This window comes from Chenopodium album, chromosome 22 (genome assembly GCF_948465745.1).
Source record: "Chenopodium album chromosome 22, dcCheAlbu1.1, whole genome shotgun sequence".
NCBI lineage: Eukaryota > Viridiplantae > Streptophyta > Magnoliopsida > Caryophyllales > Amaranthaceae > Chenopodium > Chenopodium album.
Window position 1 is genome coordinate 11,446,730 of NC_137855.1, and position 18,932 is coordinate 11,465,661.

At 34.6% G+C, this 18,932-nt stretch overlaps 2 protein-coding genes across 2 annotated transcripts; one reads left to right on the forward strand and one right to left on the reverse strand.

Moving 5' to 3' along the window:
• The first annotated feature begins 8,618 nt into the window (after positions 1-8,618).
• Positions 8,619-10,638, forward strand: LOC145605972 (uncharacterized). Its single transcript, XM_081662042.1, has 4 exons — positions 8,619-8,915; positions 9,000-9,103; positions 9,197-10,238; positions 10,362-10,638. Exons 1-4 carry the CDS (start codon positions 8,820-8,822, stop codon positions 10,455-10,457), a joined length of 1,338 nt encoding a protein of 445 aa, XP_081518168.1. The 5' UTR covers positions 8,619-8,819; the 3' UTR covers positions 10,458-10,638.
• Positions 10,639-11,367: 729 nt separating this feature from the next.
• On the reverse strand, positions 11,368-18,368 carry LOC145604975 (peroxisome biogenesis protein 12-like). Its single transcript, XM_081660972.1, has 10 exons — positions 18,162-18,368; positions 16,653-16,758; positions 15,918-16,066; positions 15,029-15,278; positions 13,732-13,841; positions 13,570-13,644; positions 12,367-12,453; positions 12,152-12,238; positions 11,869-12,006; positions 11,368-11,627 (listed from the first exon to the last, which is right to left on the reverse strand). Exons 1-10 carry the CDS (start codon positions 18,267-18,269, stop codon positions 11,556-11,558), a joined length of 1,182 nt encoding a protein of 393 aa, XP_081517098.1. The 5' UTR covers positions 18,270-18,368; the 3' UTR covers positions 11,368-11,555.
• Between the last annotated feature and the right edge of the window lie 564 nt (positions 18,369-18,932).

Below are 18,932 nucleotides of genomic sequence, written 5' to 3' on the forward strand. Positions count from 1 at the left end.
ATCAATCTTATACAGGACTTATTAAAAGGTTAATCAATCATTCTCCAGTTTCTATTGTATAATAAGGTTAATCAATCAGGTTTAGTACAAGACTTATAAAAAGGTTCACGAAATCTTAATGATTATTTTTAAAAAAATTTATTGGTTTTGTGTATGTAAAGAGAACCGTAAAGGGTAATGATATAGACGAAATGTATCTCATTTATTAAGTGAAACTCGTAACACTTTAACCAATTAGTCTAGTTACCTTAATCATGTGGTTGCCCTAATATTTGTAGTCAAATGTATTAGTTATGGTATTAATAAGTTTTGAGGGACCGAATAATAAAGTCAATATTGCTAGACATAATCAACACCACATACATAATAACTAGTGTGAAGGTTCCATTAATTGTATCTTTATGAGTAAGACTGTAAGAGACTAATTTTGAAATATGAATATACTAATTGAAGATGGAACGGATAAACCTCTGATTTTACGTTCAATCTTAGAGAAATGAATTAAAATCTTCTTATTAGCATGTAAATATATTACTACGTACTTAACTTGGTTGCTTCACAATTTTTCAAAAGAGAAATTTTGCAATATGTATTAGGCAATTTTTTTTTTTTTTTTTTTTTTTTTGGGTTAGCGAACACTTTTATCCCCTGCAAGGATGAATTACGTTGGTCCTTGATTAGAGATTGACCTAAATTTTCTTTTCAAATAATAATAATAATAATAAGGGTAATGATATATGTAGCCCTTAGGGCTATGTATAAGCATTAAATATACTTCCCAAAATGGAATTAAGTTGTGAATTCATGACAAAATCACGCGTAAATCGGTGTAATTAATGTTAATTTTTTCTCAATCTTTCCTTTTTGAGCTTCTTATGCATAGCCCTAAGGGCTACATTTATCATAACAATAAGGCACCTTTTTCAAAAATAATAATAATAATAATAATAATAATAATAATAATAATAATAATAATAATAATAATAATAATAAGGTGCTTTATACTTACAGATAGAGGTGTCAATTTGGGTACTGAAATCGAGTTTGATCAGATCGGATCAGATCATATCTATTTTAAAATTAGTTTACTCATATTAAATTACTAGGTTAATTCCCGTGCCATGCACGGTAATTTTCAAATTCTTATTGGTGTAACACTATAATTATATTTATCGTTAGTGCTTGTAACATAATAATTCGTATTTAATATCAAAAATAAAATTGTCAAAAAGTAATATAAATCACATGAAAAATTTAACTACGATAAATTTATCTTCTTATTATTTCTAATATTTACTAAAATAAAACACGAAAAATCAAACGAAGTATAAAGAGTTTATTAACAAAATGAGTTTCGTAAAAATACTCCTTTGACTATGAGTGTTTTAAAATTCACAATAAAGTGATGCTCCGTACTATTTTTCTTTTTGACAAACAAATAATAATTTTATAAATATGTATATAGCTAGCCTTTCATGTACATTATCTTTATATACAGTTTTTTTTTTCATATAAAATTGACCACTTTTAAAATTTGAATATATAATTTAAAAAAGGTCATATTATCGCGTAGATAATATCACAATAGGATTTACAGTAGTAATAATTTGGGCATGTGGTGTAACATAAAAGCCGTGGTGTGTTGATACAAAAATATTATATAAAAAATATAACTTTTAACCCATATAATTCCAATTTTAAATACTTAAAAATTTATGATAATATGTTTAAAATATGATTTACAGTAATAATAATTTGAGCATGTTCACTTTAGCTTAATTTTAGTTCAGTTCAGCTCCAATCAGTTCAGTTCAGTTCAGCTCCTAATTTCCTTCTCTCATAAAATATTCATTTCAGCTCTATTCAGTTCAGCTCCAATCAGTTCAGTTCAGTTTAGTTCAGCTCCAATTAGTTCAGCTCAGTTCAGGAAATGTGAACAAGCCCTTAATATATGTAGTATGTAATTATTAGATAAAGATAGGAAATCAAAATTATACATATATAAAATAATTAAAGATACTTAACTTATCAAATAATGAAATAATTAATATTTGAGTATAATATATAAGGATATCAAATAATGAAATAATTAATATTTGAGTATAATATATAAGAAAGAAACATAATGATTATTTTGGAAGGAAAAAGTATTTTATTTTTATAAGAAAGGAATGAAAATATTATACTTTGTATTACGTATTGTAAATATTCTAAGAAGATTTTTTGACAAAAAACAAAAAAACAAAAAAACAAAAAAAAAATACTTTTGGCGGGAAAATTTTTAACCAAAAGATGACACGTGTCATCTTTGGTTTCGCCTTTAGTATATAGTTATAGATTATGTATATTAAATTATTATGTATACAGTTGAAATTTGGATCGAATTTTTTTGGGTCATATCAGTTCGGGTCTATCGGTCAGATTGTATATTTGTATTAAAGATGGGCACGGGCCGTGCCGGCACGCGGGCGGCACGGGCCCGGCACGACTCCGGCACGGTGGCCGGCACGGCACGGCACGGCGGCACGCCGGCGTGCCGTGGGCCGTGCCGTGAACAACTTTTTTGGGACCGGCACGGGCACGGCCCGTGGCACGGCGGACGGCACGGTGGCCGGCACGTGGGCCGGCACGCCGGCACGACCCGCCGGCACGGCACGTGGCACGGCCCGGCACGGCCAGGCACGGCTAGGCACGGCCCGGCACGGCCAGGCACGTAGTATTTTTTTTTTATTATATGCATTTTTGTTTTTAATTCGTTTTTTTTAACATTTATTTTTTTTTTTTAAGAAAAAAAAAAAAAAAAAAAAAAAAAAATTAAAAACGGCACGGTTTGGCCCGCGGCCCGGCACGGCACGGCCCGCTAGGCACGTGGGCCGTGCCGTGCCGTGGGCTGGGGTGTGCCAATCCCAGGCACGGCACGGCACGGCACGCCGCGGAGCCGGCACGGCACGGCACGGCACGGGCACCACCCCGGCACGGCCAGGCACGGCCCGCGGCGGCACGGGCACGGCCCGTGCCCATCTTTAATTTGTATCCACTCCAAGTGAGAATATATTCTTGTGAGGGGAGGGGACCCCTTTGAATAGTTCATTACCTAAAACTTGTGTTGATCAGCTGGCAGTTTATTCATTGTTCAGTTAAAAGTTTGGATGGTGCCTTTTTAAAATGTCATTTTATTTTATTTTATTTATTTTGTTTTTTATCATTAACAATCCATGTAATCAAATTATTAAACAGATCAGATTGGATGATGATAGCCTACAACTTGCTTTTAGTTGATAAGTTTGTGTTGAGTTGAACTTGAACACACATATACAATCTTGCTATTAAATAATAGAACACACTTTTTCGAATGTTACAGTCTCACCAGATCGTGCAACACGCTCTTACCTTCTGAGTGCAAGGCTTTGGTAAACGGGGTTTGTGAGGACAACACAATACAAGCAGTGTATGTAGTTGATCAACACGCTCATACCTTCTGAGTACAAGGCTTTCGTAAACGGGGTTTTGTAAACTAACAGGCGTACGTTCCTATTTTTTTTTTTTTGGTGACGAAGTGTATGTAGGTGATCAAGACTTGTAACGGTTGAGCTAGTCGAGGAGAACACAATCAGGATCGAATCAAGGGTTTCTTGTAGCATCTACATACTAAGTTTGGGGGCGCTAATATGCAAGCCATAACACAACATATCCACTACTTAGGTTTATCTATCATTCTAACTCCACCCTACTAAATTCTTTGATTTGCATGTCCAAACCTAACTAAATATTATTTGTTGGTTATATGAGTATCTGTTTTCTAAATGTATCATAATTAGCTAGGCTTAAGTAACGTGATTATCTCAATATGTAGCAATATGGGACACTAATGGTTGTAATGAGTTTATTTTCCTCGGTCCTTTTCCTCAAAGCCGTCTTACAACTTTGGCGGAAATTGACCTCCTTTAATGAAATTGGTGCGTGTCTTCAAAAAAAAAAAAAAAAAAAAGGTAATGTGATTATCTCAATATGTAATTATTATTTTTATTTTTTTTGACAAAAATATGTAATTATTTTCAAACTATTGCCATTATAATTTTTGTAAATATGTAAAAAGTTCTAAGACTAATGTGATTTATCTCAATATGTATTTAAACTATTGACTTTTTATTACTTTTGTGGGATGCGTAATTAGAGATATTAAATTTCAAAAACATTGACAAATAACTCGTATAAAAGGATAAACTTCATATTTCTTTGTGAATCATAGGAGGTATATCAATATTTTATAATAAGAAAATTGCATGCTAGTCAAATTACTTATCATCATCCCCTTAAAACACTTTGTAATTTTCTTAAGAAAATAAGAATCTTGTCCAAGCATTCATTCAATTATTCCTTGCCTCTTTTTTTTTTTTTTTTTCTTTTTACTTACTATACATAATTATATACTAAAATCAAATTACATATTTACATCAAAAGCAATTGATCATCCATACATACACTTTTTATATGTTGTTATAATTTGAAATAAATTACTTGAGCAAGAAAAAAAAAAAAAAAAAAAGGAACTTTAATTGGTAAAGACGCAAAGTAGAAAGATTGAACAAGAAGAACTAAATAAAGAAAAAAAAGAGGTGGAGTAACAAAATTAAAAAGCTAATTAACAATGATTAATGATAATTAGGTGGTTTTTCAACAATCGAGAAGGAATGTCTACAAGAATAAATCACAGCCGTCAAATTAGATGATAAAGAATAGAGATCACGTGATTTATACGCGACAAATTGGGGGACCATTAATGGTCCACACTCCACTTAAGTATACCATCAAAGGGTCAAGTCCAAATTTTGGTTTTATTACCAGTATTTTTTGGTTTAATTTATCAATTTATGTGTTTGGGGTTTTCTAGTCAGGTAAAAAGAATTGTAAGGTCAAGTACTTGTCTAATGTTTGTTTTCCTTCTTATCTTATCACCCACCTACTATTTCATCCAACATAAATAAAAAAATTCATAAAAATTATCCAATTTTTCGGAATTAATGAATAGCAAGAGTGTTAATGAGCCTAGCTAGCTAATATGTACTGTGTACAAAAAAAAAAAATATTAAACATTAGTGAGAACTGAGAAGCTTACAAAAAAATGACAGCATAGTTGTAAGTGTATCATAATTAAAAAAAAAAGTTCTAATTTTCAAAAATAAGGGTCTGTTCTCTTACGTTGAAATTCAGTTCAGTTCAGTTCAGCTGAGTTCAGTTCAGTTCAGTTCAGCTCAGTTCAGTTCAGCTCAGTTCAGCTCCTAATTTCCTTCTCTTATAAAATATTCATTTCAGTTCAGTTCAGTTCAGCTGAGTTCAGTTCACTTCAATTCAGCTGAGTTCAGTTCAATTCAGTTCAGCTGAGTTCAGTCAATGAGAACAGGCCCTAAATACAGTTTTATGGCAAAATAAACTTTGAGTTTCAATCTCAACAAAGCTTGTGACTGAGCTTGAGTTCGAATGAAAGCCTAGTCAGTCTAACTTAAAAACTTACGCTTGATCTTAGTTTGCATGCTCGAATACTATCCCTAATAATATGTTTATCCTTATAACTTTGTAAAGGAGAAGAGATTAAAAATATCTTTCAAAAAACCTCATGACATTTGATCCCTAAATTAGGATGATTTGAGATATGGGGAGTAAATGAGTAATGCAATCTTTGATAATGTAATGCAGTAATGCTAGCTCAACAAATGTGTCATTTAGGGGGTTTTGGTATGAAAATTTGTAATGTAGGAAACGTAAACAAATAAGTGTTTCCTTTTCTATTAGTTTGGTATGAGGTACAAGTAACAAATACCGTTTCCAAAGGGCAACAAAATTCCCCAAATTGTTACCCTTATCCAACTAGTGAAAACAAAATGTGTTTCCCTCCTCAATCATAAACTTCTCAATTTGTTTCCATTTCGTAAAGATACCAAACATAAATCAAAGGTAATGTGTATCATTACCCTTTCCCTTACTTATATAAATCCATTCCATTCCGTTTACGAAATTTATACCAAACGCCCCCTAAATGTCACAAAGAGATACAATTGGTCAATAGACAATAGTAATTCTTACGACAAAAGACCATAAGGGTGTTTCCAACATTTATACTAGTAAAAGTTTTTCTTGTTTGATGGGTAGGTGCCTTATCACAAAAGTTTACATAATACTATAGTATATTGATTTATGCACGCACCTGGATACATAGTGTTTATTGTGCACCCGATCAATAAATTCTTTATAACTTAATTATACTTGTGTATCGTGTTTAAATTTTAAAGAACGGATAAGGAAATAATAGTAATAATAGTAATATGGAGTAATAATTGACTAAGGAGTACTTGATTATCCAATCCAAAAAAAAAAAAAAAGAAAAAAAGAGGGCGACTTTTATAGTCATCCTAGCAGTTAGCAAGCGTGGGGTGTTGGATGGTGGAAAAGGAGATAGTAGTGTTAGTGCCGTCATGCTAGGATTCAATCATCAATGTGCTTTGTCTACCTACCATGGAGTACCATGGGAAAATTTAACACTTTATTATAAAAAGATGATAAAATTAGTTTGTTGATCATATAGGTGTGTATCACAGGGTTGTTGAAGGAAATTTTGTTGATTAAAGAGTAGATTGTCGTAGAATTATTAGTGGAAAATGCGGTTAATATATTTTATTAGGTTATTAAGTATAGTAAAATTCGACTTTACACCTCTAAAATATCAAGTAAACCTGTTACTTCAAAGTAAATCATTAGTGCGGGTATTTGGATATGGGGATCCTCTTGCCTCGCTCCTTACTTCAAAGTATCTAGTTTATTCTAGTCTACAAATACTACACCAAAAAACCCATGAAGGTTGATGTCCTTGATGAGGTCTAATTAGGGTCTTTCACTCTTTCTCTTTATCGTAAAACAAATCTAGATTAAGTTACGTATGAAAATTTAGGGTCTGTTCACATTTATTGAACTGAACTAAACTGATTGTGTTGGTAAAATACCTGTCGATTCCAATGGCAAAATAGAGAAGATGAAAGGGAAAAAAAACTAGATTGAAGATCTCAAAATCACAGTCGCGCCGTGGAACATAATCCACTGCCTTAGAAGCGAAATACGCCACCACTGGTACAGGTTTCCTGATGACGCAAGCCCCCCAAGTTTAACGCAACTCTCCTTCGTAATCTGTGTACCCAAACCCGAAGCGTGGAATTACTCAAGAACTGTTCAGATCTCAAAGGGTGGGTTTGTGTTTTGTTTTTTTTTTTTTTTTCCCTTTAAAAAGAACGTACGTGAAAAGTAGTAGTAGTATATTTATAGGGACTCAAAAAGAAACCTAATAAATTTAAAATTTCTCTTTGCTGCAGCCGTACACGGTCGTGTAGGAGAGGGTACACGACCGTGTAGAAAAAGCTTGTCCGTAGAAGTACACGGCAGTGTAGGAAAAAACACACGGCCGTGTAGTGGGGTTTATATGCAAGAGCTATCACATGATCGTGTAGGAGAGAACACACGGTCGTGTAGTCAGGTTCATATGCAAGAGCTATCATACAATCGTGTACTATTAGACACACGACCATGTATCAATTGCTGCAAAACGAGTCTACACTCCAATGAGCTCTAGCTCGGCTTTGAGCAATCCCCTAGACTTGCGATCTCCACCTTTCCCTCTCTAACTCTCTGCACACTCACTTGTTAAACTCCGATTTGCATTACTAGAATTGCATTGACTCCAACAGATTGAAGCTGAACTAAATTGAATTGAACTTAGTAGAGCTTAAATGAATATTTTATGAGAGAAGGAAATTATGAGCTAAACTGAACTAAACTGATTGGAGCTGAACTGAACTGAAATAAGCTGAAGTGAACAGGCCCTTAAAGTATGAATTGATAGGGTTTTTTTCCTTATATAATTACCCTTTTTTATGTATCCCTTACTAATAAATTCATACAATCTCATAAGTACATTTCATTTGTTTCATTTCACGTTCAAATCAATCTAAATAGAAGATTATGGAAAAATAAAACTATAAGTTATACTTCATAATAAAGAAGTTACTACGTGCGTCAAAAAGAAGAAAAAAATACCTTAAAGAAATGGCAATGTTTTATAGATGAAGCTGAGAGCTCAGGCATGGGGTGGATGTCAACTACTCAACTAGCTTAGTTAGCTAGAATTTTAAGTACCCAATCAAATCTCATCGACATAATTGCCTTACTAAAAGAAATAAATTACTTAAATTTTATTACTTCTTTTTTTTTGGTGAAGAAATTTTATTACTTCTTGAATGCATTTATATTGATTGTCGATTAATATGTAGTCAGTAGTTACCTACCAACGCCAAAATCCTGGCTCCACCACTGTTATGCATATTCGTACGAACTTATGAGTTATGATGGGCCTAGCTCGTTGTAAATCTATGAACAGCCAAAAACAAAACCCAAAATCAATAGCCCAATACAGCACCCCAACAAAAGAAAAAAGAAATAAATGGAAAAAGATTACGTGATACAATCGAGCCAGCAACGGCTCAATAGCTAGCCCCTACACTTTTCCAACGGTCATATTTCTAAACTCGAGAAAAAGACAATCTAATCCTTCAAACTCACTACCCAAAAACCTTCATCTCCTCCAAAACCCCAGAAATTATTCTTCATTTCTTCTTAATTCAACTCAATTCTTCATGAAAAACAATGTAATTCTTCTTCTTTCTTTCTCTGAATCTTAATTCAGATTAACCTCTCTTTTGGGTCTTCACTATTTTACCCTTTTAAACACTGATCAAGTTAAAATTCACAAGTTCTTAGCTCAATCAATTCTGGATAAAATGGGTTGTTTTTCCGCCTGCTTTGGCAATTGTAAGCGCTCTCGAAGACGTCGAAGGCGGCACGGAAACACCAACCCGTCTTCCCTTCTTCATCATGTATGTTCATTTTAAGGGGTTTTTTCATTGCATTTTGTTGATTTTGTTTTTTTATGTGTTGACTCATTGTTTATATTTTATCAGCTGGAGACATATGAATCTGTTGAAGGTTTTCAAGTGCCGCATTTGATCAATGAGGAAGATGAAGAAAAGGGTGAAAATCAAATTGAATTTACACCTGATTCAAAGTAAGTTTTTTCATATTTTTCTAGTAATTATTTGTTGATTTTTAATACCCAGGAAATCAATGGTTTTTTTTAATAGGCTGTTGTATTGTTTAGAGAAGAGAAATTGGAGAAGGCGAATTCCAGTGAGCGAAAGAAGGTTACATTTGATTTAAATGTGAAAATCTATGAAGATTTTCGTACAGAGGAAGAATTGAATGATGATTTCGAGGGAAACGAAGAGGAAGAGAAAGATGAGAGAGCAGAGATTAAAGAAGAGAAATCGGGTTTTGGTAGTCAATGTAATTCAGATTCAAGCTCTTCGAGCTTGTTTTCTTTTCCAACTGATCATCGGTATCGAAATTGTAGGGATAGTGATGATGAATTTGATGATTTATCATCTGATGAAAGTGAAATCGATGATGATTATACTGATGATGAAGAAGATGATGAAGTTGAGAGTGAAATTAAGAGTGAAAATCAGTTGAAATGTCAAGAACAATCATCAGAATCTCTGTTTTCTCTGTCTTTAGATTCCAGAAAACAGGGGTTTGAGTCAGAAACAGGGGATAAAGAAGTTAACAGCCCAATGCCAATCAAGAATTCATCTACTAAAGACTCGAATTCGAGTGAATTTGATCAAAATACGAGTAAATACGTCGATTCGGTATTGAACCCGGTTGAGAATCTTAGTCAGTGGAAGTTTATTAAGGCAAGATCAAAGCTTGCAACAAAGGATCAGTCTCAAGCAAAGGAGAATGTAGTTTCATCAGGCCAAGATTTCAGCTTTCCTGTGAAAAAGGCGGTTGTTTCGGACCGAGAAATCGGGGTTGATACAAGCCTTTCTAGCTGGCTAATGTGTTCAGAAGGAACACACAAGAATAACAGCAGAAGCAGCTCCGTTTCAGTGGGAAATTCACCTTCTGACAGAAAAACATGTTCCTGTTCTCCCAATAAATTTGAGGATAGACCCATATTAGGGGCTTTAACTCTTGAGGAATTAAGGCAGCATTCGGCTACTTCCTCGCCGAGGAAATCGCCAAGCAAGAATCCTGATGATATCCCCATTATTGGAACTGTTGGAAGTTACTGGAGTCATACAGAAAAGACTACTAATTCTGGGTCAAGCACAAAAAGTACCAAAAGCAGATTCAGAGAGGTTAGTCTGACAGTTAACTGTCTTTGATAAATTCTGTTACATCTTACAATAATTGTTGGATTTTTTTTTTGTGCTTAATGTCTTTGATTATGGTATTGCTGTGAATTGGTAATTTGATTGCAGAGTGCCGAAGTGATTTGGGATGCAACACCGTTCGAAACGAGGTTGGAGAAAGCACTTGAAAAAGAAGGCAGTGGTGAACAGATTGTAGCAATGTGATGGAATGAAATGCTGTAAAACAGAAAATGTAGGAAAGAAAGAACAAAAATCTCCCCCATCCCCAATTCTTTATTTATTTGCCGTATAAGTGTGGTCAATTGACCATGTCTAATACTGTGTGATCTATTGTAACTACTTGAATTTGGTTGTGTGAGTTGCAATAAAATGTGTGTTGATTTTTTGAAGGTCCTATTATCCTTTATTTTGATTAAACAGCTGAAACATAATCTAGTTAAAAGTGGGAATACGTGCGCGATTCTGATCATTGAAGATTTATGCAATTTAGCTTACAATGTGTGATATATATCAGGGTCAATTTGAGGAAAAAAGGCATTAAAATTGGAAGAACAATGTGTGATATATATTGAGATTTAGTGAGACATCGGTGGTACAGAGTGACAGTAGTCCAGATGTGAGATATTCAAGTTTATTTACATCTTGTTTGTGAAGTGTTATACATAAACTATGAAGTGTCCAGAACTTCAAATTTTTGAAGCAGATTTAGAAACCAATCCTAATGGTTCAGTTTATAAATCATCATCATATATCCAGTAAACACCCTGTTGTGTGTACTCATCCCAATGCCTCTCCGAGTACAGATTTTGGCCGGGCTGGTTTCTTTCAACTCGAAGGTGTTGCCTTGGTTATTCTCTTCATGCTAAAGTCTTTACCTGCTTTCATGCATCCGTCGGACAAGGCAAGGGGTTTCCTAATGTTGGTGATTGCAATGGTTCCTATACTTTGATGATACATTGGCAAAAATTCTTAAGTGGTGGTTATTATTGTTTTATGTAGGCTACAGACGTGATTGCAATGGTTCCTACAGATGTTTATTGTATCAACCAGCAACAACTTTCACTGTGGTCTCTCTCACAAAACTACACATACTTTGCCAATTTGCCTCAAACATAAATCCAGGACTACAAATCAAAAGGAAAGAGATTTACACAAATCTATATCTTTATAAAATGCAATATTATCGGGATAAAACTATTTACAGCATACTTCTTAATGAACACTGAAACATCTTTCAGGTCAGAAATTAAAAGAAACACGGCCAAGAAAAGCACATTGGCAATTACCATGTTTTCACATAGTCTACATGTCATGGAAGAGCCGTCTAATGTCCTCGACTTCAGCAGGGATGAGTGTGACTGGGCACCGCTTATACTGCAAAAGCATCAGCCAAAAGGTTAAGCATGAATTCCATAGTCATGATATACCACACGAAAAGAAAGCCTAAAATATCAAATTCGTAAAAAAAAAAAAATTAATAAATAAATAAATAAAAATAAAAATAACAGGACCTCTATACTGGAAATGTATTTCAAAACAGCAGACAAAGCCACAAGTCAGTGTGTCAAAACAGAATCCTGACATCTGAGAAGCAATGCAAGGGTTCAAGCCTTACCTGAGAAACATACTTAAATATGCAACCATAACAGAAAACAAATCCTGATACTGTAACAACTGAAGGATTTGCACGTCTTTCCGAACACAAAGGACAAACTGTTCTGTCTGATGGCAGTGGAATACCCTCTTTAGCCGCCTGTATAAAGTAATTAGTAAGCTCCAATATTCACAATAGAGGAAAAATGAGCAACTGTAGATTTGGGTAGACAAGCACTCTCCTTCCATAATTTTGAGAGAGGGGGGGGGAATGCTTAGGATGTAGGTACAAAGATATTGCTTACTTTTGGGGCTGGAGGTGGTGGTGGTGGGGGATAAATTGTCGGTGCAGACATCCTTTCCTCTGCTGACTGGTACCACCACTCCATCATCTACAATCATGATCATTAGGAATGAAGGACAAAGATGATCAGTTATACTCAACAAGGCTAAGCTTCTCTAGATTAGAGCTTCAAAATTGTCAGATCACTGTCATAACACTTAACAGGAATATATTTACCTTGAATACAAATACGGCAGCAATTAAGCCTGTCTGTGAATAATCAAGTGCTGCATACATACAGCTGAGCAATGCTCCTTGCAATTTCTGAAACATCATGCAAGACAAATCATGATCACGTAGTCAGATGTAGATCGAAAAAACTAACACAACCACTTCACATAATTTTTCAATAGAGCAAAAAAAAAAATCAAAATCCCATATACACAATGTCAACATAAAATTATCACAATAGGTGCCATATATTACGTTACTCTGACTCTTCATTTCACCTTAAGTACCGTGTTAGATCCTCAACAATTTGACATGGGAACAAGCACTTGACACTATATCTTAGGATCAAAAGAACAAGGAACCTTATCATGAATGAGCAGAATGAGCCAAGTCCAACACTTGCACATGTGACCATATCCAACATAAGTATGAGGAAATATTGAGTAGCATAAGTGATGAAAAGCAACATAAGGAATATTGTTTTCTTTTATTTTTATTGATTCAACTCAAACTGAAAAAAGACAGAGGTAAGAGTGCTAGTACAATATATGCCCTAGATTCTTCTTGTGTTTTTGAAATGGATGGGGTACTTTGTTAGCTGTAGCATGTTGATTTCTCAAGCCTTGTATTGGAAAACATGCCCTTTGAATGTTTAGACAGTATTTTACAGGCTATATTCCATTTTGCAATAGCTCCGAAACACTTGAGCAAATGAGCAGAATAACTTTTTGTATTTGAATTAGCTGTTTAGAATTACTGATTGAAATGTGAAAACTAGAAAGTGAATGCTCCTGATAAATGCGTAGCTCAAGTTTCTTTTGCTGCCTTTTCTCTAGCTGCTTGAGGAGAACATTACAATGATTTCAAATAATATGAAATCTCGAGTGAACGAAACATATGGAATTCGTTTGCAAAGGGAGATAGTTACAGACAGTTGAAATTCAACGAGACTTTTCCACCTTTTGGGTGACACTGGGATTAGCTTTCAGCTACTGTCTTTAATGACTTAATTAGTATATGTAAGCCTTTCTGAAATTTAGTAACATCAATACACCTCTCTAGCCACCCAATTCCACACAGACCACAGTCACCACACCCACTGCTCATAAAGTGGAAAAATAGATACAGAAGATATACTTGTGTATGGGTAGCAAGAAATTGTGCTTTTTTTCTCATCTGTAACTCCGTAAGTATTGGACAGAGCATTACCTTCAACCATGGAGGACCACGAAGTCTCTCACGTTCACGACTTCTCATCCTTGATATTCTTGAAGAAGCATCCATCTACCTTGACATTAAAAGGTTAAGCTCAACATAAGAATATACAGAATCTGTTTCACTGATACAAAGACTCGTGATCAAAAGTAATACCAGTTCCTGTCCAGTAGCCCGACAGACTTGGATCCCTAAAGCATGCAATCCAAGAGAATAAAACCCAGTAGCATCCAACAGATACAATGTTTGATAAGCAAATGTTAATCCTGCATGTTGATAATCATTCACTTAAATGACTAACCAATCATTAAAAAGACCATTGTACAAAAAGTTCTTCAGAAGACAAATCAATGACAAGAATTTATTCTCAAACACAGAAACATTTCTACCCTGATTGGAAAATATATTAATTTAATACTCACCTGACCCAAAAGCAGCATTGCCAGTATGATTATTAAAAATAATTGTAAGCATTACTACTATGAATATAATGAAGAATAGCAGCATAAGGCAAATTCATGACCTACACTGATATATTATTGCACAACTGCGCCTCACAAGAGACGTGTGTGTGTGTGTGTGTGTGTGTGTGTGTGTGTTTGGTGTTAGGGGGGGGGGGGGGAAGGAAACTTTTTTTCTTTGTTCAATTCGTATATACTATATAGTACTGTGAGTGTACTACCTTAGGTTAACTAAGTCAACCAAAGTAACAATAGGACTTCTAGTTCCCTTTCAAAGGGAATAAGATAAATACAAGCACATGGTTATCCATCAAAAGCCACCAAATTTCATCTTCTCCTGCCTTCCCAACCCCTTTTCCCAACTCATTATCCACCAAGCTCACAAAAACAGATATGTGCACGCACAGCGATAAAATACACTCCAACACAGACACACACATGCGCAGTTCACATCACCATTGACAAGTCTCACAACCAGTCTACTAGCAACCATGCCCGCAGAGAGAGAAAGAGAAATGGAATAATTGTCATTCTGTGCTTAATAGCTAAATTCTCCATCATTACCCTCAGATAGCAAATTTTACCTCACATTGCACTGATTCGATTCATGTCCTTCAGTAATTTGCTGATCTTCTTCAACTTGTAATTGATGATAAAGGATAAAAAGCAGGTAAAAGCGCTATTAACAATGGCAATGGATGGCTATTATGGACTCCATTGATGTTCAGGGAGAGAAAAGTAAAAGTAGTTTTTGTTGGCTTTGAGGGGGCTAAAGGTGGTATTCAACAACGGATACCTTTTCCTAATACAAAAAAGCTAGATACCATAACATAGCAGGACAAACATAGGTGAACCATATTGACACTCAGAACAACAATAGATCATATTGACTTTTGTCGGTTTATAACGTGATCACATCCTTATCAGAAAATTACAAAGCAAAAAGCACCATCAAAAGTTAATAAGCAACTCAGCTTTTAGATATGTAGTACCTTCATGGCCAGTATGTATCCAGGGGTAACAAGCAGCTATAATTTTCTTTGCTCCCTGCAAGATTCGTTCTCTTGATGACAGATCCTGATCTGAAGTTCTACTCTGATCAACTGGATTCTCTGCCACATCTAGATAGTCAGCATCATCAAGGCTTTCATCACCTGGTCCCCATAAGCTTGCACGCACTGCAGTTTCCCTTTCTCTGCTATATATTGAATGCAATTTTGACTTAAAATACGGTAACACAACCTACAAAGTTTTAAAAAAATGGAGAGAAACAATCACATTTTCAGATGCAAAGAATGTTCAATCCTTACAAAATTAAGTTTGTGAGGAACTAAAGAATTTTAAATGAACTAAAGACCCTCTAAAAGGATCAGCTAGTAAAGAATAACAAATTTCTAGGGCAAGTTTTCCATCGCATTTCATTTTGCCTTTTTTTCTAAAATAAGGTATAAGAAAACTTTCTTATATTTGAATTTCCAAATACAACTTAATGGTTACGCCCATTTTATGTGTCGTGAGCAGTACGTCTCAGCACAGAAAGGAGAAATTCAAGGAGGATTGCAATCTATAATATAATTACAGAGTCAATTAATGAGATTTCTCCAAAACCTCAATCCTCAACTCTCATGAATTTAGGTTTTTTTTTTTTTTTTTTTTTTTTGCTATAACCTCCATTTTTTTTAATAACTTGCACCTCTCCTATTCTTTTTCTTTCTAAATATACATGCTACGTATATATCGTGCGTTAGCACGGATACATTCTAGTATATGACATTTAACTACTTCTTACAAAAATTAAAATTACTCAGTATTTACAGTCAGTGCCGATACAAATGATTTGCAAAATATATAAATAAAAGCCAAACGTAATTGAAAGCATACCAGAAAGACAACAGAAAGGACTCTTTGGTGCTTTTCTATCCCAGAAAGCTGAATCCCATCTGTGGAGTTGGAATGAATAGCATCTTTTTTCAATTTCAATCTTACTGTTCTTCTTCGCAAGCCATATAATGACTCTGAGAAAGATGCATCTGAAAACATACCAAGCAAGAGAAAAACTTCAGGGGATCCTAAGAAAGTAATGTCAAGTTTTTTAAAAAATAAGACAACAGATCCTTCATTATTAGGATGACGTTAAGAGGAACGAATGTCAACAAAAGTCATAGGAGTAAACGGTTTAATCTTACTAGTTACCACCAAGAACATTATGATCACTGTCCTAACACACTTTCCTTATCAATCCCCTTTTTAAAAGAACACAATCGCTTGAAATGGATCCTACATTAACTATTCTGGAAGTTTAGACTTTAGAGAGGTCAAGAATTCAACATATAGGTAGCCTTCCCCCTAAGGATCTTAAAATTGAGACTCAGCCCTATACATTGGCAAAATAATTGCTAGATCAAGTATATGTTAAAAAACAATCTGACACCAGATCAATGGGTCACTTCAAGATGGGCTCTGCAAGCAATGTACTTCCGGGGATTGCCAGATCAAGTATAAGTTCACACATATTTTAACACTTTTAAGAGAGCTCCAATATCCTTTTAAATTTATTTTATCATGTGAAAGCACATTGAAAGCAAGGAGAATGCAAAAATGTTACATAAAGATTACCCGTAGTTCTCATGCTATGAGTCTCCAAAACTAGCATCAACAAGGCAAAGAACTCATTCTCATAGTCCAACACTTTATGTAGAACTGGCCTTCTTAGAGCCATTACCTGTAAGATCACATACAATCAGACACTTTTACTCATATAAACAAAGACAAGCAACACACCAATGAGTAACTGGTCATAAACACAGAAGTAACAACAGCACAGTTTCTTCATTAAATCATTGTGGAAACATGTCTACAAGGTAGAATTTACAGAAGGTGCCATATTACCATGTAGAAAAATAACTTGATCACGAATACATTGCAGGGACAAAAAAGATCATAACGTAATATCATGATTGACCCCTTACAGAAACACCAGATTGACGCCATTCTTCAGAGCACTATTAATGGTGTATTGGTGTTAGAAACATTAAAGCGAACCAGAATAATAGCGAATTTTACAATGATCTAAAACATATTTTCAGTAAGGACCAAATGGAAGAGCATGATTACCACAAAAATCCGTCCATCAAGAAATGCATGTCATGGAAGAAATTGCATTTGTACTTCAAACACCATCCTAATCTAACACATAGCACGACTAGTACCAGGTTGGACAGAGGAGGAAGAAGGATCAGTTTCTTATATTGATAGCCCAGAAATAGAAACAAGGTGGGGAAGTAAGTAGTCTAATATTATTCGTGCCAAGTTGCCAACCACTTCAGATTTCTCTGACACATGGAGAATATTACCTTCAAAAACAACTAAAGCTAGTAATGTGTTCCCTAGTAATATTGGCCAACAAAAAGCACATTATTGTAATGATAAACGAACACTTAATCCAAGTGATACCACCATAGGAATAATCAAGACATATAATGGTCTTATCCCCCTTGTATATCTTCACCTCAGGAGATAACAAAAAATGAAGTCCTTTAGTGCACTCTCTAGTACCCAATTTCTAAGAATAAGTGACAAACTACTTAGAGCAGCAACCTAACACCACCAGTAAATCATGTATCATAGTCCAAAACACCCCCTATCATCCTTCTTCGAAATCCTCTTATAAACGCTCTTCTTTTAAGCAAACGCCATTTACGGAATTCGTTAATAGATAGCTATCACCTATCATAATCTAAAAAATCCCACTAAATCAGACATTCTTTCATCCTTAAATGTCTTTCTGCCAATTGCCACAAATGTAATCACAACTAATAGATTGGGTCAATAATTGAAATTATACTAAAAGAATATAGGGTCAATACACTCACTCAACAACATATATGCACTACAAATTACAAGCACAATCTATTTAATCTGATCAAATCAGTAGAACTCAATCATCATCTCTAATACCCAAAATCTAACACATTTGATTAAAACCCATCAAAATTTAAACCAATAGAACACCTCAAAACAACAAAGTCAGCAAATTTCAATAAAAAATCATCAAATAATAGACCCAGAAAGAAGTAATTGAATAAAAAGTAGAGATAATTAAAGCAAGAAAAGAAAGAAGCATACGCCAATAGAGTAAGTGAGGGCGGCGCGAAGACTGGAAGGAAGCTGCTGAGCAGCCGCCATCTCGAAGAATGTGGGGCGAGTGCCCTGCCCACCCACCTGGAACAACATCTTCAATCTCCGATGAGTTGGGGTTTCAGTTCATGAACAAGTTTAACCAAGCAATGGTTGGTTGGAGGAAATTGTGAAATTTTAAATGCTTAGGAAATTAATGCTAAATGTAAAATACTGTTGTCCCAAAATATTGTTCTCGACTTTAAAAAAAAAAAATTGTCTTTATTCATTTCAATGCCCAAAGTACCCTCACAATTCTTCTTATTATTTGAACCTGTTTGATATTAGGCTTAGCTGATAGCTGATTAGTATAACTGGTTGTATTAGCTGATTTGACTAGCTGTGATTATAATAACTGAGCTGATTGTGTAAAGTATTTGATAAATTACTACCAATGACTGACTATTACATGATTAATCTATTACTTTATACGGAGTATTAACTCTAGTCTTTTTTTTTTTTTTTTAAATCTAACTATAGTAATCTATTATTCTTAGCTATCTATACAGCATGTTAACTTTCTTGACAAAACCTAGCTCTTGAGCCTTTGAAGTAACATACTTTGTATGTTTTTTTGTTTTTATCGTATCAGATTAAAATCTCTTACAAGTCAATTCGACCAAACGTATGATAGATATTTTAAGAGTAGGAGAGAAGGGTAAGGGAAATCTCTACCTTCAAAATGCCTCTAATATGGGATGTAAACTCCCAATTTCAAGG

Coding starts and splice junctions, on each gene's coding strand:
- LOC145605972 (XM_081662042.1), top strand. CDS start 8,820: ATGGGTTGTTTTTCCGCCTGCTTTGGCAATTGTAAGCGCTCTCGAAGA. Junction 8,916..8,999: donor CGTCTTCCCTTCTTCATCAT/GTATGTTCATTT, acceptor ATATTTTATCAG/CTGGAGACATATGAATCTGT. Junction 9,104..9,196: donor GAATTTACACCTGATTCAAA/GTAAGTTTTTTC, acceptor TGTATTGTTTAG/AGAAGAGAAATTGGAGAAGG.
- LOC145604975 (XM_081660972.1), bottom strand. CDS start 18,269: ATGTTGTTCCAGGTGGGTGGGCAGGGCACTCGCCCCACATTCTTCGAG. Junction 16,759..18,161: donor CCCTCACTTACTCTATTGGC/GTATGCTTCTTT, acceptor GTGATCTTACAG/GTAATGGCTCTAAGAAGGCC. Junction 13,842..15,028: donor GATACATACTGGCCATGAAG/GTACTACATATC, acceptor ATCAACATGCAG/GATTAACATTTGCTTATCAA.